The sequence below is a fragment of the Polypterus senegalus genome, chromosome 15, assembly GCF_016835505.1.
Source record: "Polypterus senegalus isolate Bchr_013 chromosome 15, ASM1683550v1, whole genome shotgun sequence".
Lineage (NCBI taxonomy): Eukaryota > Metazoa > Chordata > Cladistia > Polypteriformes > Polypteridae > Polypterus > Polypterus senegalus.
Window position 1 is genome coordinate 94,733,713 of NC_053168.1, and position 23,486 is coordinate 94,757,198.

At 40.3% G+C, this 23,486-nt stretch overlaps 1 protein-coding gene across 1 annotated transcript in view; it reads right to left on the reverse strand.

Moving 5' to 3' along the window:
• LOC120515454 (lysophospholipid acyltransferase 1-like) overlaps positions 1-23,486 on the reverse strand; it is a 267,682-nt gene that overhangs the window by 15,189 nt on the left and 229,007 nt on the right. Inside the window, 2 exon segments of the mRNA XM_039736483.1 lie at positions 4,801-4,933; positions 6,731-6,795. Of these exon segments, the coding sequence (XP_039592417.1) occupies positions 4,801-4,933; positions 6,731-6,795 (198 nt within the window).

Consider the following 23,486-nt stretch of genomic DNA (forward strand, 5'->3'; position numbering starts at 1 on the left):
ACACTAGACATGTGCAAATATTAAAAGAAAAAGATGAGAAAGCACAAAATAAAGTCCAAATTAATTTAACCTATTAGTCAAAAATCTATAAATAATTTCAAACCATAATGTGGCTGCCTTGCAAAAAAAGAACAATGGCGAGGTGAGATAAGAAAAGGAAGCAACACTTTACTCTGATGCCCAGGTTGCCTGCAGCTGACATAACATCCATGAACCTGAGACATTGATAGATGTAAGCAGAGGATGGACTGGACAATGAGGACACAAAATCCAGAAAGGGTAGGTACAAAATGTGCAAAGTGCTTCTTATTCACAACAGCAGTGTGCCAATATAAATGGCAATGTCGTCTTTTTCAAAAATAAATAAGTCAAAAATAATCCACAATATAAAAGTGGTGAAAGTTAACAGCAACAATAAATATTCCATAAATAGGTTAAAATTGCTGGTTAAAAACAAAGGATCTGTCCTTTGTATTGGACGGCAGGGGTCTTTGACCGGCTGGGATGCCTCCAAGCAGGAAGGACCTGGGGAGCAAGGGTGGTCAGACTGTCACCTCCCCCAGAGCACTAGATGGCAGCCCCCCAGTTTGCAACGGTTTCTATGGCTCCTGCAGGGCTTCATGGGAGTTGGAGTTTGGTGCAGCACTGTTGGGATCTGTTGGTGCTGCCAGGGGGTGTTACAGTTGCCCCTTGCCTGTAATGGCAATTCTTTCATCACACATGGAAGTGTTTCCGGAAGTAGGTCATCAAGCACTTGGAGCACCTCTGGGTAACGTTTAAAAGAGCCAGCAGACACTACTCAGTGAGCCAGAGTCGGGAGGAGGGAGACAAAGCTTGCTGGGAGAAGTGGAAGAGAAAGAGAAGAAGAAAGTATTATGTATTGTGTTGTTGTGCTTAGTGGGACTGTGTGTGCCTGTGGGAAATGGGGAAGGCGTTGCCAACAGGTAAAGTAAGAAAATAAAAACATTTGTGTTTTTATCAGTGTGCCTCCTGCGTCTGTCTGTCATGTTGAGTAGCTGCTATGCTCTCTACATTTGTTACACCTTTAAAATCCTTCATTAGCCTCTGTGAATGCATAGTCAGCTATTTTTTTTCCATTCACACCTCAGGCCATGTTACCACACACACTTAATCACCATTCCTGACTGTGAGATCACTGTTTTTAAGAAAAACATGCACATTGCCATGAATCCCCTAAAAGCACTTTACCATTCACAAAACATGAGTTAAAAAAAGTTATGGCAAAAAGTTAAAAAATGTTGCTTCCCAAGACTCGTGGAAGCCCTTGAGGACATGCAGACAGCAGAATCACATTTTCCACATGCCCAGAGAGTGTTCTACAACAGTGCTTGTGCCTAGGTGTATGGTGTTATATTTCTCCTCCGAGATGGAGTTAGCAGGTTTATGTAAAAAGGGTAACTACTGCCTCCCAGTAACCACTCACCAGCAAATGCCATCTGACACTCTCCAGAGTTGGACCAGATATAAGCATCATGCGTACTTCAAGGTCACTTGACCACAATGTCTGTAAATTACCTATCACCAGGAGATTTAGTGCCAAAAACCCTTTTTGACAGGAGTAGATGGGATACAAGAAGCTGGGAGTACAATTAGGGATAAGCGTTCCATCCACTGCACCTACAATGTCAGGCATGCGTGCAATGGTATGAAAACTAATTTTAGTGTCATGCAAGGCATCTCTTCCTGCTGGAAACTTAATAATAATAATAATCTGGTCACTGCATGCACAGACTTAGACACAGCAGCCTTAAAATCCACCTGTGGCACAGAACTGGAGAGTTGTCAGAAGCTGCTCAGAGAGACTAAGGGCAAAATTCTAGTGTGTTTCTCTTTCCAGTTCATCCTGCACCAGACCAAGGAGGGTCATTATGTCACCCCTGGGAAGACTGTATTTCTCTATTAATTGTTGTTTATTAAGACAGTCCAATGGTTTCACTTCTGCCTGGAAAACTACATTTAGACCAGTGATATCACTTGTTGGTTGTTCTCTTGTTGAGCTGCACAATGGTCTGAACAATCTATCTGTCCAGAATGGAGAACACTCTGGGTATCTCTGGCACTGCCCTTCAGTGGTTCAAGTCCTATCTGACTGATAGGCAAGAGTTTGTTAGTCTTGGCAACAGCAGTCTGGCTCAGCGTCAGTCACACAAGGAGTTCATCAGGGCTCTGTCCTTGGCCCTCTGCTCTTCTGTGTCTATATACTTCCCCTTGGCCATATTATTCATAGCTTTGGACTGGTTTATCAATTTATTTGCAGACGATATTCAACTCTATTTCAATGTTAAATGTGAAACCTAATCAAAGCATTCTCATCTCAGAACTCAGTGAAATAAAAACCTGGATGGAGCATAATTCTTTAAAATTAAACTGCAACAAAACTGAACTACTGCAAATAAGAAAATTAGCTCCTTTTCAGTCACTCTTGATGGTGATCTCTTCAGACTTTCTAATTAATGCAAAGAATCTTGGTGTAATTTTTGATTCCCTCTTTTTATTCAACTCACACAAACCACATTAACAAAATTTCACCTCCATAACATATCCTGTGTTTGATCATTCCTCTCCTTTTCTAATGCTGAGAAATTTCTCCATGCTTTTTTCACATCCTGAACCAATTATTGTAACTCCCTACTGGCAGGTGTCCCTTCTAATCTTATACACTACTATAGCTCCAGATGATTCAACACTCTGCTACAAGAGTCCTTCCACAAACCAGCAACTGCAAGCACATAACACCCATCTTGCTTCACTTTCCCTGGCTTCCTTTGTCTTACAGGATTGAATATAAAATGACATTATTAATCTACAAAGCTTTAAATGGCCTTTCACCGGACTACATCAGTGACCTTCTAAATCACTATGCTCCTGTTCGCCCACTAAGGTCCTCTGATTCTGGCAATCTTGTTGTGCCCCACATTAACCTAGACTAGTATTTTACTCTGGTTTATTGTCCTTTATTCTATTTTAATGCTTTGTATCTCTTGTATTTATCGGTTTAATGTTCTATGCAGAAATATTTGATCCCAATGTTACATATACCCTGCTGTTTAAATAAGTGCCTTGAGCATTAGAAAGGCACTACATAATAATAATAATAATAATAATAATAATAATAATACATTTTGTTTATTATTATTGCTGTTGCTGGTACAAACAGGTAAATCACCTTCTCACTTTAAAGGATCTGACTGATTACTTGGCAAGTGTGATTAATTGGTAATTCATTATGTACTCAAATTGTATACTGATATTAAAGCTGCAAAGAGCCCCTTTTGTACAAGTTTATAGCTTATATTATAATTTAATATTTAAATTTCAACATTGACCTAATAATAATAACAATAATCTATATACTGTATATATAATTCACTAAGGCAAGACACCCATTGAAAGGCAAGACACCCATGGAAAGCACGCCGGAAGGGGCGTGGATTTATTAAGCCGCCGACAAGTAAGACACCTACAGCACACGCAGGAAGGAGCCATGCCGGAGGTGAATCGCCATATGCAGCGTGTAAAACGGTTTGCGAGGGGTATCCCATAGGATCCTTAAAACAATCCTTTACAACTGAGGTTAAAACACAATGAAGTAAGCAGTCTTTAAAAACCGGGTTTTCAGTTATGACGCGCGACCGCATGCACCATAGCAAACTGTTTTACACGCTACATGCAGCAATTCACATCCGTGACAAACATGCGTCTTCTTAGATGCTCCTGCAGGAATACGGAAAGTCTACATGAGTCACAGGTGCATCTGGACTGTGCAAAGACGACAACGACTCAAGTGACAAGTTGGAGGTGGGCACATGAGTGATGGCGGTCCGCCAGTTTTCAGTCACGGACGATTGTGTGCTGGTTCGTTCCGTGCATTCTTACAATGTTGCTTTTCTTGCTGATTTATTACATTACCGATTTTTCAAATGTTAATTTTCTCCCTGTGCTTAAAAATCATTAAAAACCGGCCTGATTATGCGGTGTATGGTACGCCGCGGGTTGGCTAGTAATAATTATTATTATAATTATTATCATTGTTATCATTGTGTGGTCCAAAAGTTGTGTTAGTGTGTTTTTTGTGATTTACCTATAGTGATAGAGTCACCAGGAAAAGGCCAAATAAACAATGATGTTGAAAATAATGATGGGTCAGTTACCTAATTGATTTCCAAAAGAGATAACAAGCTACATTAGTTATAAAGGTTTTCAGGAAACATTTGCTAATTAATGAAAAATCTTAAGTTCAATACAGTGAAGTGCTTAGTGTTCACTTTATTTCATGGACTACTTGTGTTCTGTTTTGTGCATTTTATTTACCCTATTTTTTTGATATCCATTGCACACCCAACCTACCCGAAGGGGGGTCTCACTCTCTGAATTTTTTCCCTACAAGGTTTTTTTTGGGGGGGTTTTCATCTTGTCTTCTTAGGGAGTCACGGCTATGGAGCTGCCAAAAACAGGACCTGTTAAAGCCCATTGAGGTATTCCATTAATGATTTTGGGCTATACAAGAAAAAAATTGTTGTTGTTACAAAAGTTTCAAAAAACACACCCCAGATTATCCTAGCCCTAATTTAACATTTCATTTAATAATAAAAAAATATATATAAATTTTAAAAATAAACAGTCAAACAGATGTATTTCTAATGAACAAACTAGCACACATATTGTGTGTGCTATTTGTAGTACAGCATAAGCACAAATGTATTTCATTTTTTGTTCTGAACTGTGATTTACTTCATTAGTAAGTAATTTATTTTAACACATGAATTTATTCAAACTTACTGCTCTAGCGGCCATAGTAATTGGAATTGCTGTAATAAATGTGAAATAATATCCTGGATATACTCCATGCCAAACAGCAGAAAGCACAAAGGTTAAAGCTGTAGGGTAGTATGGTGCTCGGTCATAGCATATTCTGGAAAAAAATAAGGAATTAAAATAGTTTGTTAATACACAAATTCTGTTATCCATGTAGAAAAATACATGTATATGCTATTAATAATATTATTACAGTTATCAAACCTGCACAGTCCAGTTTAGTAATGTTTGTTGCCATAGCCTATTCACAAGGCTGAAACAAATCCTACACACTGGATTTTTCTCTTTTATACTCCAATTTTTTCCCCATGTTTGAAGGATGAGCGTGTTTGGTTAATTAGTCATATCAAAGAGTCCTTGAGAAAATGTGAGGTCATCTGTCCAAAAGCTAAAGTTGAACCAAATCTGGACCTTTCAAAACAATAATGATCCAAAGCACACAAGCAAATCCACCAGTGAGTGACTCAAAAAGAGAAATGGAGGGTTATGGACTGGCTTAGTCAACTCCCTGATTTGAAAACCATTGAAATGTTGTGGGGATACTTGAAACAGGCAGTACATGCAAGAAAACCAACAAACAACTTGCAACTGAAGTTTGCATGGAGGACTACCCATAAATTTCACTCAGTCGATGTTAGAGATGCAAAATTCCAAGACAAGAATGACAACAAGTGATTTCTACTTAAAGGGGCTATAGAACCTTCTGACATTAAGTGTTTACTTTCTTTTTCCAATGCAAGATGAATGGGTAATTGGCAAAGTTAAGTGCACAGTAAGTCTCCATTTACAATGGCTTTACCTCACAAGAGTGGCTCTTTACTTATTTATATTTTAAAAACAACATGGATAAGCTGTTTTTCACTAAGAGTGTGTAATCTCAAGACTCAGGTTAATACTGGATAACATTTTTGGTTTGAAAAAATGGATTCATTCAGTAAATTTTAAGACTGTTGCATTCATCTAAGGCCCAATGTAACATTTAACTTTACTGTTAGCAGCAAAAGCAGAACAGGTGTTTTTAAAATTTATTTAAATGCCTCACTTTAAAACACAATTCCATGTAGCAAAAATAATATATAAAATACTATGATTGTAAATAAATAACTTTGGGTTAGCCAACACTACAGAACTTATACTTTAAGACCATTGGAGTGAGTTTTTTTCCAGGCAAGCAAAGGACACCTGGTTTAGCTTGGCCAGTTAAGCCTTTAATGAAATATTTGGAAGCCACACACTCTTTTTACCTTATTTAAGACAACACATCATAACAAATATGGGGACATCCTGGAGGGAAAACAAGATGCAATCTGCAAGATACCTGTAACTTAGGAAAAGATTTATTTTCCAGCAAGAAAGTGACCCCAAACATAAAGCCAAAGCTACACAGGAATGGTCTCAAAGAAAATACTGCTAACGTCCTGGTATGGCCAAGTCCAGAGCTCAGTCCAACTGAGAATTTCTGGCAAGACTTGAAAAAGGCTGTTCAGTCACAGTCCTCATGCAGCTTGACAGGGTTTCAGCAGCCTTGCAACGAATTAAACTGCAGTATGCAAATGAGTAAAGCTGGTGGAGAAACCTGCCCATAGACAATCATGGCTGGAATTCCTGCCAAATGTCCGTCTATTGAATACTGACATGAAGGGGTGTATACTTATGAGATCAATTATTCCGTGTTTTAAATTTGTAATTAATGTAAATCACTTTACATTAAATAGCCTTATTCTGGTTTTTTTTTAACAAATACTATTTCTAGATACTGCATATCAGCAAAGAAACATCAGTAGTATTGGTATTGCTTCATTATTTAATTTGCAAAAGAAGAAACTGTAATACTCAGAAGACATCTTTTAAAAACAACACACATAGTAGTTATATATCATATAACACAACATACCGTTTTAACCAGCCTGCTGTCTGAATATTCCAGTTGTCAATGTACATTTTAAAGCTTGTTGCAGTCTAAAAACAAAAGAAAGATTTTCTAGTAAGTTAATTTTATATATAATATGTAATTGCAGTGAAAGGGCAAAATAAAAAACACAGCATGAAGGAATCTGAGCAAAAGATTATTTATGTATTGAAAAATACTTACTGCTTTTTTCATTATAACTATTATCTTGTTGACTAAAGTGTCATTTCAAGTCAGGTTCAAATTCAATTACTGTCATGTTACATAGTACAGTACAGTGGCTTTTCTTAGGTTGAACTACTAATCAGACATAGATCTTATTTTGAATCCTGTTCTTTATGCAACAGGATTCTGTGCATCTTTGACACAGGAGGATCATACTTTATTGGTGGCTTTTACATATTTAACATGGTGTTCCTCTGCAGTGGGTGAAAATCAAGATGTAGTGTAATGTCTTATGTAACAATACATTCATAATATTGATTTCCATTTTTTTTTCTCTAAACAGGAAACTTAACGCTGTACATGTGCACACACACTTGGGGGATAGACAATAATACAGCCCAGCCCCTCGCTCGAAACAGACTTGCTGTGTCTGGCACATAGACTGTTTCACATACTTCAAAAACCAGTATTTTTATAGATAAGTAATCACATGCTACATATGATAAAAAATTGTAAAAATGCTTAAGAATACAATGATGAGGGTTGTTAAAACATTTTTAAAATAATTTAAATTAGTGAGGGCTATTTATTACTTATTTTGCGCAACATTTGCTATGGTTGTTCCCCACTGGCCTTTAATGCAGAGACACACCGTGCATTACTAATATTTCTCAAATATGTTTTGCTGTAAATACATAATTTGTGTAACAACCTCTGCGTACTGAACAACAAACTGAAGCAATTCTGAGCCAAACTTTACAAAACTCATCTTCTATCACCTTTAATTTCTGCAAAAATATTTTTAATAACAGTCTTTTTCAAATACATTTCTTAACCTTTAAATATTTCCTTTTTGCAGAGAAGGAATGGAAGGCAGCCATGCATAGAATACACTCCAGCTTCACATGAGCAAAGCATTCAATCATTCAACTTAAAATTTTTTTATCAAGCATATTTATCTAGTTAAAAATTGTCCAAAATGTATCAGATTCAACCTGTGAATGTTGCAATCTAACTCCAGCCTAACTTGGCCACATGTTTTTGGTGTGCATCATTCTGGACAAAAATCATACAGCTGTGTTTGGTGTAGTGGAGAATGGCAAATTGATTGTAATTACATATTGTGGAAAAATAAAAATCAGTTATTGATCAAATCTGGTGTGCGTGCCAAGGGCCACGAGAAGTCTGTCTTGCGACAAGTGCAGCTTCTGTTTTCTGTAACGAACAAGAAGTTACAAGTGCCCAACTGATGACCTTTAAAATTGTGTAACTACTGATCCAAACAAAACTATTGTAAAGATGTAATGTCTTGAAATTCTTTTGCAACTAAAGTCATAAGGTCAAATTTTGCGCTTAGCATTATAAAAGATTTAGGACACCGACACCTAGGCACAGATGAAGGGCAGGTGTCCTAGGACTGTGCTTCTCTGTCATTCTTACCTTTGCCTGGTGTGTATTAATAAAATATTTTTTACTAATTTTAATTATATCTCTCTGTCTTCAGTCACGAGAAACGACAATAGAGAAAAAGCGTTCACAGTTTTCTGGAGCCCAGACGTGGGGCAGGAGGCGGCCGGCTGACTCCTCGAGCGGGAAGATCTCAGCGATCTGTCTTCTTGAAGCAGACTGCCGCAACTGTGCGCACCGGCAGCAGAGTAAGCAGCTCCGATAAAAGTTAGGACTGCCCTGTCCTGAGAGGACTCCTGCGTGAGGAGTCCCCGGTCTCCTTCTGGTACAACCACGGTGACTGAGAAGGATTTTCCTGACAGAGCTGACTAACACCCAGGCTGGGGTAAGTAACCCGGAGGTTTCCGTAAAAAGATAAGCTGGGGGCGGGCTTGCTGTAGAGTATAAAAAGTGACCGGGAATGGTAAATGGAAAAGAAATACCTTGTTTTAGGTCACTCCTGTTGGGAAAGATAGTATAGAACACTATCCTCTGGGAATTAAAAAGGGGGATTTAGGACGGGATCCGTGCGTGGCACACCCATAAACCCGGACAAATCTATTGGACAGAGGATAGAGCATAGAATAGAAGAATAACAGGTTAAAAAAAAACAAGGGGAGTAATAAAAAAGTACGTACTAGAAATAAATATTTGCTTTCACCGTGCACTGTGACAGTAACGTAGGAAATAGAGTAGTATACTTCCCCTGGGAATATTAAACGGAACGTTAGGCGGGTGAGTGGCACACTCAGCATTCCAATAGTTCATCGGACAGGGGACGAGTAGGACAAGGATAGAAAGATAAATCTGGCACAGGGCTCGGGGGGGAAAAGCAAAGGAAAAAATGGGAATACATAACAGCAAGCCTGCCAACCGGCGCCCCGGGGGTTCGAAGTCTTTTATGTTGGAAGGATTGTTTTCGGAGGATCAGCAGGCGCCGCACAAAAAGGGTCACCTAGAAAGTTAATAGAGAAAACACAGGATTGGATTTTAAAAGGGCATGTAAAAAATGGAATAAGCAGAGCGGTGGGCGTTGGCCATTAGAAGGGACAGGAGATGCAAGTGAGATACAGGAAATAAGAAAGATTTTATGTAGAAATACACAAGGTTGTTGTAATGGAGGACCGTGTCGAATGGATATGTTTGATCGGTGGGAGTTAGTTATTAAAGACAGGAATTTGGAAGCAGTACAGAAACAGAATGAATTGCTAAAAACAAATGAGGGTAAATCTAAGAAAGAAAGAGAGGAACTGCTAATTGCGCTACAGAAAGTGCAGACAGATCCGGGACCACAGATAACCAAAAGTAAGAAAAAGAATAATACTAGTGAAGATTCCTTATACCCTGTCATCTGTTCCTCTCCACCTCACCCACAACCTCCACCCCCTTACCCTTCACCTTCACCCCAAGTAAGTGCGGAGCCAGGTCTTCCGATGACGATATGGAAGCGGAACATTCAGTTTTCAATTCTCAGTCCCCCGTGTCTCACCATACGAGGAGTCAGTCCTATGGGAAGGACCGACAAATGGCACCTGTTTTAGCCCTCCTTTCCCAAAACTTAGAAACACCCCCATGGTTACCTTTTCGTGCCCTTTAATTGAGGTTCCCAATCCCCATTATGATCACACCCAGGCTATAGGAGCCCAAAATTCCCCTACTGTAATGATCCACCGTAACTGGGACATTCAAGAATTAAATGAAGTAGTCGCTGCTTTGCCCGATCCTAAAATTGTTGGAGGGAAAAAGTTCGTTGCTGAACTGACTATGTATGACGGCATGTATAAACCAAATGCCGCAGAATGGACTCAGGTACTGAGACGAAACTTGGTACTACCTGGGCAACCGTTAATCACGGGACTATTAACGGGCAACAGTGGACTTGGGATGAGACGTGTCACCGAAGAGATGGTCCCGGTGGAAGCGCAGTTTTTGATCAACAGTGGCAGGCACTGAAAAATGCCATAGAAGAGAAATATAAAAAAGGCACTGACTGGTCCCTCATTTCGGCTGCGAAGCAAAAGAAAGACGAAACAGTTGATGAATGGGCACACAGAATTCAGGATTTAATGGCTAACCACTCTGGGCTAGAGAATGCGAAGATCGCACCCGTGCTGCAGTTCCCCTTTGTCTCAGGACTGAGATCTGACATACAGACCAAAGTGCGGACTTCCTGCATCGGGTGGGAGTCAGCCACACTTGAGGAAGTCCTGCGCCACGCCGAACATGCGGAAAAACAGACCAAGCAAAAAGACTCTGATATTCAAACTAAGCTACTAGCTGCCCAGATGAACTATTATACAGGAGCAGCTTTAGCAAGAGGACGAAGAGCTGGCTTCCGGACGAGGGAGAGGAAGGGGCGAGGACGAGGTGTCGGAGACTTCACTGCTGGACAACCCACAAACCACTTTACATACTTTCCTTCTTATTCTAATGCCTGTTATAACTGTGGCGAGACTGGACATTTCGGGGACTGTCCCCAGAAGCCGCAACAATTCTTGCCACCCCTCCTCAGCCTGTTTTTCTGATGTATCGACCAACAGCATTGGGCATAGGAATACGCAGGGACCCCCAGCCACTCACTTCAGTTACCCCTAATTACTCATAGCCCAGAGACTGATCCTTTATTGACTTTACTTGTTAATGGCACTGAAATTGCCTTTCTTGTTGACACTGGGGCCACTCGGTCCACCCTCGCTGGCAAAGGTCCCTACCTCGAAAGAAATTGTTACTGTGCTCACTGCCTCAGGACAGCCCCATCAACTCCAAGTCTCTAAACCTCTTGTAGTCCAGTCTCACCCAGGTGGACCTGCCTTGCAGCACCGGTTTCTTCTGAACCAACTTTGCCCTGTAAACCTCCTGGGACGGGATTTGATGACAAAGCTCTCCTTTTCCATCTCTATGACTGATCAAGGATTTTTCTGTTCCTCCCCCAAGATACTATGCCAAGCCGCCCTCCACCCCAAACCCTCTTTTGCAGCCTGGACTTTAAATGTTTCCCCACATACCATCCTCCTCAAAGCCCTACACTCTTTTCCCTCATGTCTTTTTCCCCACTTACAGGTCCCTGACACTTTACACTGTACTGCCCAATATTTCCCTGCAGAAGTAGACACCCCTTGGCTAGAATCTTTTCTTTCTTCAGGAACCTGCCCTGAAACCCTTCACATCCCCTGCATTTTCATTTCCTCCACAAAAGCGGCCGCACTTGTACATCTTACATGTGCACAGAGTATCTTTTATCTCGGGGGATCAGTGTCTCATATTTCTTTAGCTAAATCAAGCACTGTTCATTGGGTGGAAATCGGACCATGGGTAGAACAATGTCTTAATAGAACAGACTGGGTACATGTTGCTTCAGGTGTTTTGATACCTCAGACCATTTAATAACTAAAGTTGTGCTTCAAACTGATTTTTTAGTACATCGTACATTATGCTGCACTTCCCTTTCTGCGTTGTCATTGCAAACTACTTCCCCTTCTTGGCTCTCAGCACTTCCTGACTCTTTGTGGTCTCAGGGTAAAAATGATTATGGAAGGATAGCCCATTGTGAGCCTCTGGTGATCTACCCTAAATCTTCTTTCCGTCCGCACGTGCCCAGTATCCTCTGTCTCCTGAAGCAGAGGCTGGCATCTCCGCCGTACATTCCGATCTTGTGAAGCGTGCGATTATTCCAATTAAATATTCTCCAGTTAATTCTCCCATTTTACCTATAAAAAAGGCTGACGGTTCATGGCGTTTTGTACAAGACTTACGACAAGTGAATGCTGCAATCTTTCCTAGAGCTCCTATTGTACCTAATCCTTCCACTATTCTTTCTGCAATCCCTCCCTCTGCTCGTTATTTTTCAGTAATTGATTTAGCCAATGCTTTTTTCTCTATCCCTGTACACCCTGACTCGCAATTCTGGTTTGCTTTTACTTTCCAAAGCCGCCGTTGGACATGGACTGTTATGCCTCAGGGATATACTGAAGCCCCTTGTGTGTATGGACAAGCGCTTGCTCAAAATTTAGAAGGGTTCTGGCCAGACCGGGGTAGTACATTAATACAGTATGTAGATGATATTATGTTATGCAGTACTACTGAAGAAGATTGTGAGCAAGATACTAAAAAACTACTGCAGTTTCTGGGGGACAATGGACATAAAGTTTCAAAGGCTAAATTGCAATTAATTCAAACAACTGTAAAATATTTAGGTCATGACATCACAAATGGAACAAGAGCTCTCTCTAGCGATCGCATTAACACCATTCAAAATCTTCCCAGACCTGTCACAAAACAACAGGTTATGTCTGTATTGGGCATTCTGGGTTACTGCCGGCAATGGATTTTGAATTTCACTGAAAGAGCACAGCCGTTACAAGATTTAGCAAACACCCTGGCCTTCCTCTTTCTGGTCAGGTGCAATGGACCGAGCAGGCTGAGAAGGCTCTCTGTGACTTAAAAAATGCACTTTCGGTGGCACCAGCCTTGGGCCTTCCGGACTTTTCTCGTCCCTTTACTCTGTTCGTGGACGAAAAGGGGGGATATATGACTGCAGTTTTAACACAATTACATGGGGATAAACAAAGGCCAATAGCTTATTTTTCGAAAAAATTGGATCCTGTGGCCGCAGCACTTCCGCCTTGCCTTAGGGCTGTGGCTGCCACAACAGAAGCTGTGCTAGCCAGTACAGATATAGTGCTCATGAGCCCCTAACAGTAAAGGTGCCTCACGCTGTACATTCCATTTTAGTACAGGCTAAGACCTCCCATCTCACTACTGCTAGGGCAATACACTATCAGAATGTACTCTGTACTTTGTCAAACGTCACAATTGAAAGATGCTCCACTTTAAATCCAGCCACCCTGTTGCCAACAAATAACGATGGCGAACCGCATAATTGCCATACAGAAATAGCAAAGGTTGTAAAGCCTCGAGTAGATCTACAGGAAACACCTTTAGAAATTGGAGAAAATATTTTTGTAGACGGATGTTCTTTGCGATTGGAAAACGGAGCACCCTCAACTAGTTACGCAGTGGTCCAAGGGGACCGCCTGCTGGAAGCAAATCGAATTTCATCAAGTTTAAGTGCACAAGCAGCTGAATTAATAGCGCTCACCCGAGCATGTCAGCTGTCGAAGGAAAAATCATAACAATTTATACAGATTCCAGATATGCCTTTGGAGTCTGCCATGATCATGGGGCATTATGGAAATTAAGGGGATTTAAGACCAGTACTGGCAAGCCCATCCAACATCAAAAGTTAATCGAATCCCTCTTGGAAGCCATAACTAAACCATCAAAGCTAGCGATTGTTAAATGTCAAGCTCACACAGGAAAACAGGACCTTGTCAGCAAAGGAAATGAATTGGCAGATTACTTTGCTAAAAGGCTGCATACAGTAACACACCAATCTCTTTATTCCAACAGAGAAATGACAAGGACCCTGATAATCAAATTATTTCTTTACAGAGTGCAGCCACGGACATTGAAAAGAAAAAGTGGTCCAAAGAAGGATCCCTCTCTGATGGAGTATGGACTCATCAGCAAACTAACAAACCTTTTCTCCCAAAAGCTTCTTTTCCAGGTATGGCAAAATAGCCCATGGCCTCGACCATGCTGGGAAAGATGCCATGGTTCAAGATGTTGAAAAACATTGGGAAGCTGTAGGCTTCTCTACATATGCAGAGCAATTCTGTAGACGCTGTGCATTATGTCAAAGGTTTAATGTAGGAAAAGGCACTCAGGTAAGTCCCCGTTACTCCTAACCCAATGGGTCCGTTTGAACACCTCCAAATGGATTTTATTGAACTAACACCGTCTAAAGGTTACCGATATTGCCTTGTGATTGTCGATGTGTTCTCCCGATGGGTAGAAGCTTTCCCTTCAAAACGCAATGATGCCAAAACGGTTGCTAAAGCACTAATTAAAGAAATTATTCCAAGATGGGGCATCCCGCAAAAGCTACAGACAGATAATGGTACTCACTTTGTGAATTCCATTATAAATGAATTGACTACCTGGCTACAGATCAATGTACATCATTACTGCAAATACCATCCACAAAGTGGGGTATTGTGGAACGATGCAATGGCACCCTAAAAGCTAAGCTTGCAAAAATTTGTGAACAAACCAATTTATCCTGGCCAGATGCTTTACCCCTGGCTTTAATGGGATTGAGGGGAAGGACACACCGGCAATTGGGGCTATCGCCGTTTGAAATCCTGACCGGACGACCCATGCCCGTTGGCATGGTTATAGGAAATGTGAACCTGCATACCGTGGACAATGATCTTCTCTCTAGTCTTACAGGCCTCCGGCGTCCCTGAAGGAAGTCCACGAGCAGGTTAATCAGGCTTGGAGAACCAGCCCTCCATCTAAGGACTCGCCGATTCCCTTGGGCACCTGGATCCTGGTTGAGACACCCGAGGAAACATTGGCATCAGCCTAGGTGGAGAGGACCGTTCCAAGTTCTTTGTCCACACCACACGCTGTAAAGGTTGAAGGATTGCCCGCCTGGATTCACGCCGCACTGCAAAAGATGGCACCCATAATATACATACTCTTGTTGTTTTTTCTTCCATTATCCACTTCACGGGTGACACTGACTTTCCAGGTTGAGGAAACTGCCTCATTCCAGGTTGACTTTTGTGCAATTGTTCCCTGTACTGGCAGACAGGAGCAATGGGAATGGCCTGACAAATATGTCTGTGTGAGCTACCCGGTTTATGACTCTGACTCAAGTTTTGCTTCATCTGACTCTGAATGTGGCTTCTGGAGTGATGTGTTTGCAAACACAGGACCAAATGACTGGGGTTATGAACCCTGGCAGGCTACTCAGTATGGCCTAAAGACTCGATTCTCTATTTTAAAGGGACATGCCTCTCATGAGTGTGCTAAGAATCAGTGTAACCCATTAATCATTACTCTAAAGAATCCTTCTTTGCATGATTCAGGAACTTATGTCTTAGCTGCATATGCAAGTGGTCATGATCCCGAGGACTTTTTCAAATTAAGGTCAAGGCACCTGCTCCCTCTCCTCTGTCCCCCTTTCCTACTCAGTTTTTCACTACTGCATCCGCAAGTGAGGAAAAACCCCTAGTTCAGGCTTTGGATCTAACCACCTTAACAAGCACGTTCTCAGTAGAAACTGGTTATGGGGACCAGAATAGATGGTTGCAGTGGGTAATCTATTCAGCAAAACAGGTTAACCGTTCACATTGCTACGCTTGTGCAGCTGCACGTTCTTCTCTAGCAACAGTCCCTTTCCCACTATCTAACATTTCTGACCCTACTGGTCTGCCTTGTCTTCTCTACTTATTTACTACGTCCAAAACTTCTATTGATTCCAATTGCGCTTTATCTGTTCTTTTTCCCCATTCGTCATATGACTACCCCCATGTTTCAGTCCCATGAAGGAAATTTCACATGTTTTAAATCAAATGGAACTGCTTGGGTAGGAGAATTACCTTCTTCCTTCTGCCCAAACCTTCCATGTCAATTCCACCTCTTTTAATTCCACTCTTTCAAAATTTTTGCTTTCCCAAACTACCCCTAGATCTGATATTTGGTGGATGTGCCGCAGGTCAAAACTGTTTGATATCTTGCCTTTCGATTGGTCTGGCACTTGTGCCCCTGTACAGCTAGTTATGCCCTTTCGATTATTATCCCTACCCTCTTCACACTCTCTGTATCCCCCCCCTAATTCCCAGCTCTCCACTTCCTTCCGCCGTACCCGTTCCCTCCCAGACTCTTCCTCCAGCTTCTCCCTGCACGGCCCAGGAGTATATATTGATTCTATAGGAGTTCCCAGAGGAGTCCCAGATAAGTTTAAAGCAAGGGATCAGGTAGCAGCTGGATTTGAATCTATCATACCTCAGATTGCCATTAATAAAACGTTGACTGGATTAATTACTTATATTATAACCAGCAGCGTTTCCTTAATTTTACTAGAAATGCTATAGAAGGTATTCATGAACAATTAGATCGTACCTCCCTAATGACTTGGCAAAATCGTTTGGCCCTAGATATGTTACTTGCGAAAAGGTGGAGTATGTGCTATGTTTGGTGATGCTTGTTGTACATATATCCCTAATAATACTGCACCTGATGGGTCCATTACTCGAGCACTAGCCAGCCTAACATCTCTTTCCAATGAACTTGCCACTAACTCAGGCATTTCTGACCCTTGGGATCGATGGTTCATATCCACCTTTGGGTCATGGGGCCAAAGGCTAAAATCAGTATTTATTTCTTTGGCAGTAGTATTCATTGTCCTTTTACTTATCGGATGTTGCATTGTTCCTCTTATTCGCTATATAATATCCAAATATTTCACTGCTTCTATAGCCAAGGCCTATATGCTACACGAGGAACATATGCTCCAAATTGCCTCTTCAGTTTCCTCATCCCTTTCCCCTCTCCTCCTCTTTCCCCATCCCTTACCTCCGCCTTCTGAATTTTCTTCACTATTTTATCATGCCCAGATTGATAAAAAGGGGGGAATGTGGAAAAATAAAAATCAGTTATTGATCAAATCTGGTGTGCGTGCCAAGGGCCACGAGAAGTCTGTCTTGCGACAAGTGCAGCTTCTGTTTTCTGTAACGAACAAGAAGTTACAAGTGCCCAACTGATGACCTTTAAAATTGTGTAACTACTGATCCAAACAAAACTATTGTAAAGATGTAATGTCTTGAAATTCTTTGCAACTAAAGTCATAAGGTCAAATTTTGCGCTTAGCATTATAAAAGATTTAGGACACCGACACCTAGGCACAGATGAAGGGCAGGTGTCCTAGGACTGTGCTTCTCTGTCATTCTTACCTTTGCCTGGTGTGTATTAATAAAATATTTTTTACTAATTTTAATTATATCTCTCTGTCTTCAGTCACGAGAAACGACGATAGAGAAAAAGCGTTCACAATATACCACCCTACTAGCACATAGACTTATCTTGCTCAACCGGGAGAATCCCAGCCCTCCTGTTACAAGTCACTGATGTTACATACTATTTGAAATTGGAAAAAATGTAATTCTCACTTACAGGATCTGTTTAAAACTTTTTAAAAAGATGGCAAGATTTAATGAATCAAATCTTAGAATAAGCATTTATATTGGGGGAAAGGACATTCTCCTTTCTTTGTTGTTTTTAAAGATTTGTACATGATGTTGGCTCTCCTCTCTTTCCCTCTGGCAGGGATTGAATTTTGGTTTGTTAAGTTTGACTTGACTGCATGGAATGTTGTTCTCTTCAAATAAAATCAATTAAAAATCCTTTTAAATACATTTCCTACTTTTGCTACTATTGGTTTTACTGTGTTTTTATAATAATATTAATTTTATATTGTTTGATTTGGTCAAGGTATATTGTTGAGAGCACCTGGTGTGGGTGATTGCCATATTCTCACCGGGGTTAGCAGCTGAAGAGATGTCTTCAAAGGAAAGCTGTGTGGTGAGTGGTACAGGTGCAGCTCACCAAAATGATGAACTCCATGATGATATTTTAAAGGTATAGTAATAAGACTATCTGGTGTTGGTGATTGCAAATTCCCAGAGGGATTAGCAGCGGAAGGAGAATGCCTCCAATAATAAAAGCAGTACAGTGAGTGGGCACCAAAGCTGAACTCTGCTTGATCTCTTTGTGGTGAGCTAATAAGTCTCTTTGCTTAAAGTAGCTCTCCACATTCAGATAAGGCTGTACATGTGGGGCGATATAAAGCAGCTATATTAATGCAACATTTCATAACAATGCACTGTGTTATTCTGGCTTGTCCTTTTTCATCTCAAAACTGATTCTTCAGCTGTATATGTTGTATATTTTATATATTTTCCCAGACATTGGGTGGTTGCAAGGCTCTCAGTTTACTTAACGTTTAAATCTATATTGCCGTATTTTGCCAGATTATAATGATGCAAGATAGCACTGGCATCCCATTGTTTGGTTGACTTTTTGTGACCCAAATGGTCCATGAACTTACATTGTGAAGGACAGCCGGAAGCCTGGCCCAGCTGGGATGGCCTCAGCCGGAAGACCGGAGGGGATAGCATACACAGGACAATATCTCCCCTTGGGCTGTTGTGGTGACATGGATTCCCATAGGGCACCATGGGAATTATAGTTCTTCAGTCCAGCCCTGTTGGGTTCCATGGGTGCTGCCAGGGCGTGCTGGAGGACTGGGGAGCCCTACCTCGTGGGGCTTCAGCCTTACCCTGAGGTGCTCCCGGGCCAAGCCTTGGGAACACCAGAAGTAATTCCAGGGACAATATAAAAGGACCTGCCTGCCATACCTCGAGGAGCCAGAGTCAGGAAGAAGGAGACAAAGCTTGCATGAGGAGTGGAGGAGGCAGTGACTATGAGAGAGAGAGGGACAGAAAGAGGAATACAAAGACAAATAATTACTGTGTGCTGCTTGTGTCTTGTGTTGTGGTTGCGGCATAGGAAACACATTCTGAAAGAGTTTCCCACAACAAAATACATGCTTTAACATTTCATGTTCTCCCTTTTTTAGTAGGTAATGAGTCAATAACAAAACTCAGGAATCCCTTTAGAAAAGCTTCAAAATGCATTTTTACGTACACCTAAATACAGAAATAGGAAGATTTAGAGTCCTTTGGTCAAAATGGGAATCTGTTTCCAGCCCATGAGTCAAATAGAAGTTTTTAAATAATTTGAATACTTCAAACACCTTTTAAATACTGAAAATAACAAAGTTATAAATCAGACAGCTTTTCACAAACTAGAAGCAAGACAGCTGGAAATAACCAATACAATTAAAGCTATGATACAACTAGGTACAGTATTGTAATTGAGAAAACTTGTGGTAAATGGTTTGTTTGCTTTAATCAACACTTGTAATAACTCTGTAATATTGTCAGATTCTTCTCATTACCTAAAATAAATGAATGAATAAGGGAAGTAGAGATATACTTTCAATGATTTCATCTGGCTAAATATTTTAGGGCAGATGCCTTTAAGTGTGGAGTTTCTGAGCAGAATTTATCTTATGACACCAGATAGGCTAATCACATGTAAATCCCTCCTTATTATGCTGTGGCACAGCTTCTAAAAGTTTAGATACATAATATTTTGGTGATTGTCTCAGGGAGACTTTCATGTCCCGCGAGACGAGTCTGTTGCCAAGTGATGTAAACATGTCCGGGGCCAGAAGCCCTGCGAAACAAGAGCTTATGCAAAGGGATTTGGAAAGGTCCTGTGTGGTTATGTCAGACACATTTCTTATAGAGAGAAAGAAATGATATTCACTCACGGCAGTTATATGTTGCATTGTCACTATGTCATTCTAAACATAGAACCAAAATTCAATGTGATATTGATGAAAAGGTAAAAGCGAAAAGAGATTGAATATATGGACATAGGCAATATGACAGAAGTGTGCCGCGTGAAATGGAGATCAGGTGGCACGGCAGCAGCAGCAGCAAGCCAGCAGCTGCGTGAGTAAATAAGAGGTAAAAAAAAAATGGTATGCGTTTCCCATTGTATCACCGTTTAAGAGGGAGTGTTGGAGGAGTTATCACGTCTCCTTGTGGTGTGTTCAGCCCCCCCTCTTCACAATTTGAGCAGCAGAGATGCGAAGTGGTTGGCAAGTACCGCAGGCAGGGTGGGGGCTCAAACCCCCTAGTTTAGGTAATTATCTACAAAATAACATGAGAACCACCGATACTGTATCTTCAACAAGATTTAAAAGTTCAGAGAGAAATAACACTCACAAAGAGCCTAATAAAACATGTACTTTGAACATCGAGGTTAGATTACCAGGGTTAGCAATTGCTTTGAAATTAAACTCAAGAACTGATGGTGGGAAAAATGAGGATTGGCTATATAATGATAATGAACAGGTCAAAATATTTATGGGTAATATAGGCTAACCTGACTAATACCAGAATCATAAAAATAAATAACATGTACTTCTGCTACCTTATTCTTAGTTCTATTAATAATGGATTTAGTAAAAATAAAGAAATGATTAACACTAGAAGCACTAAAAAGTTGTGTTTTTAAATATTTATTTATTTCCTCAATGTGCTTGCCATACTGCTTTTCCTTCTTGACTGGCTGCATTTCAAATGCCCATGTATTTATTGTATTCAGTAAATTATATTATAATAAGCACAAAATCTGATTTGTGTCTTCTCACTGAAACCTGGCTTAGTAAATCTGACTCTGTTCTCCTAGCTGAGGCATCACCAGATGGATAAATATTCCTTTATAAATCAAGAGATATTGGATGAGAAGGTGGCCTTGGAATAATTCATTGTGACAAAATGCAAATGAAAATTTACGGGAATTCACATCCTTTCAGGCACTCAATTTAAATAATAAAACAGATTCCAGCACAATTGTACTGCTAGTCTACAGATCACCAGGGTCATATTCATTGTTCATGACTGAATTTGACAACCTTTTATCTAATTTGGCTATAAATTATGATTGTGTAGTATTGATAGGGGATTCTAATGTACACATTGTTATAGAAACTGACACTTAAAACAAATACTTTACTTATTTGTTAAATTCAGTAGGTTTTTGTCAGATTGTTAAAGGTCCAACTCATGATCATAAACACACATTAGGTTTATTCATAATTCACAGAGTTGACATTCAAAATGAAACATTACTCCATTAAATGAAGTGAGAAGTCAAGCAAAATTAGACCTTTTATTGGCTAAAAAGATTGTAATATGCTAGCCTTCAAAACAACTCAGGCCCCTTCTTCAGGCAAGATGTAATACAGAAACTGGAGTTCCCCGTGTTTATATAGACACCAGGGGCCTCGTGCATAACGCTGTGCGTAGAATTCGCACTATAACATGACATAAGCACAAAAGCCGAAATGTGTTTACGCACAGAAAAATCTAGATGCAGGAATCTGTGCATACTCCAATTTCCACGTTCTTCTGCTCCATAAATCCCGGTCAGTGTGAAAAGTAACGCTCGTGTACGCGCCTTCTGTCCCGCCCCCAACTCCTCCCAGAATTATGCCTCTATGAATATGCAAATCAATATAAATCGCCCTTAAGCTCAGCCTTCTGTGAAAAGCCAATGACAAAAGCAAGAGGGAAAATGGAAGAATTTCAGCGAATACCAAGTGGAGACAAGGAAAAAGGTACTGTTTGTTGGTTTAAACAGTGGTATAAACAACAAAAGGAAGCTGATCGCCTGAAATAGTCGCACAGTGCCCAAAATAAAAAAGAAGTTGTCACATATCAAAGTCGCAGTGAAAAGGCAAGTTGTAGCCCGTCTGAGTGTCATATGAAAGCTTATTAGGGTACAGAGAAAAAAAAGGCACACAGTAGGAAAAACGCACGAAATGTCAACTTCAATCTCGAAGTTTCCACTTTAATTACGTAGTTTATTGTCATTAAAATAGAATATCATAAACTTCATCTTAAAATCGTTTAATTAACCAGTTTCTTAAATCACATCGTGACTAAAGTACAGTAGCATGTTAAATACTTTGTTTTGTATTTGATCTTTCATCTGCTCTATGTGTGTGAATCACTACGTGCTTCTGCTTTCTCTTTCTCCGACAGGACACAGAATCCATTACATTCATGATATTACAGCTCTCTGAATAATTAAAATATTGAGATGTATACGTGATATCTTTTTCATGATGATAGGAGTTAAAACATGATATTAAACAGGGGAATACGGTGTGTGATTGTGCGCGACCTTCGATGAAATTATTGTAGCAGTACTGACTCTTTCAAACGTACTAATCTCCAATTCCTGTCCTTACTTTTCTTTCTCCACATTCCCAATCGCTACACAATCAGCTCTGTAATAGACGTTAAGCCATCTGTAAGCTTACAACGACGATTCTTGAAAACATTTAAGGAACATTGAAATATCTTTGTAGTAAGAGTTTAATTATTCTATCCATCTATCCTTCCAGTGTCACGTCAGCCCCAGAAAGAATACAGCACAAGGTAGGATCAATCCGTGAATTTGCTAGCGCTGCAGAACCGTGTCCTCACATGTTTAATTGTTAACGATACAGATTATTTAAATGAAGTTAAAGTTTTATGTATATAATATAATCAACATATTTTGCTGCATTTCATCTTAAAAATGATATCGTCATCATATGTAAATACGCGCTTTATAAAGTGGCGCAGGTTGTGCAATATTATAACTGTAGTACAAGTTTACAGTGGGGTAATTGTACTTATAAGTACAAACAGTTTTAAAAGGAGCACTTGATGGACTGATTGACTGTTTAAAGTTCTTGGGATGAAACTGTTTCTGAACCACGAGGTCCGTACAGGAAAGGCTTTGAAACGTTTTGCTGTGGCTGAGGCAGGGTGGGCTTGATGCTGTATACCGATATTTCTCTTTCCGATCAGCTGCTGCTGTGATTCCCCACTTAGATACAGTGATATAAATACTCTGAGTGGTGCAGTGAGAGTAATATGGGAAAAGGTGATCCGCTGTGGCAACCCTTAATGGAAGCAGCTGAAAGAAGAAAAAAAGGTGCAGTGAGAGTAACAACACTAAAGCAGTTATGGTATTTGGAATACTATGGCTATTCCCTGCACCATTATATTTTTACAGGTTAATTACAATCAGATGCATTATACTAATAAACAATATACGATTAATTTCAGTGTATTTATAAAGCCGCGTCAGGAAAATAAAGGATAACCACACAGGAACAGTAGCACTGCTTTGACGCTGGGTGCCGCCGGGTGCCGCCAGTCTGCAAAACCGAGCGGAGAACTTGCGTATGACATGGTATGAGGTACCGTGGAAAAGTGCGTGGCTTTACGCCAAATGTAGGTTTTATACATCGCGATTTGAACGAGGAAACGTTCTTACGCAACATTTCTGTGCGTACACACCGTTTATGCATGAGGCCCCAGGAGAGATACAACATTGGAAAACCTTTAAGTGAGACGTCTTAAATGTAAAAAACTAATAGACCTCTCCAGGCTAAGATTCATTACGCAAGAGAGGAGAACAATTTATAGGCAAGATCTTTGGATAAGATAACTGTCCAACAAAGTCTTTGATGGCAAAGTCTAATGAGTTTTTCAATACAATGTGGGTCTGTAGACAGGCTGTCTGTGTCAGTCCGAGAAATGCAAACAATCCACATATCTGGCCATAAAACTCTTGTCTCTATTCAAAC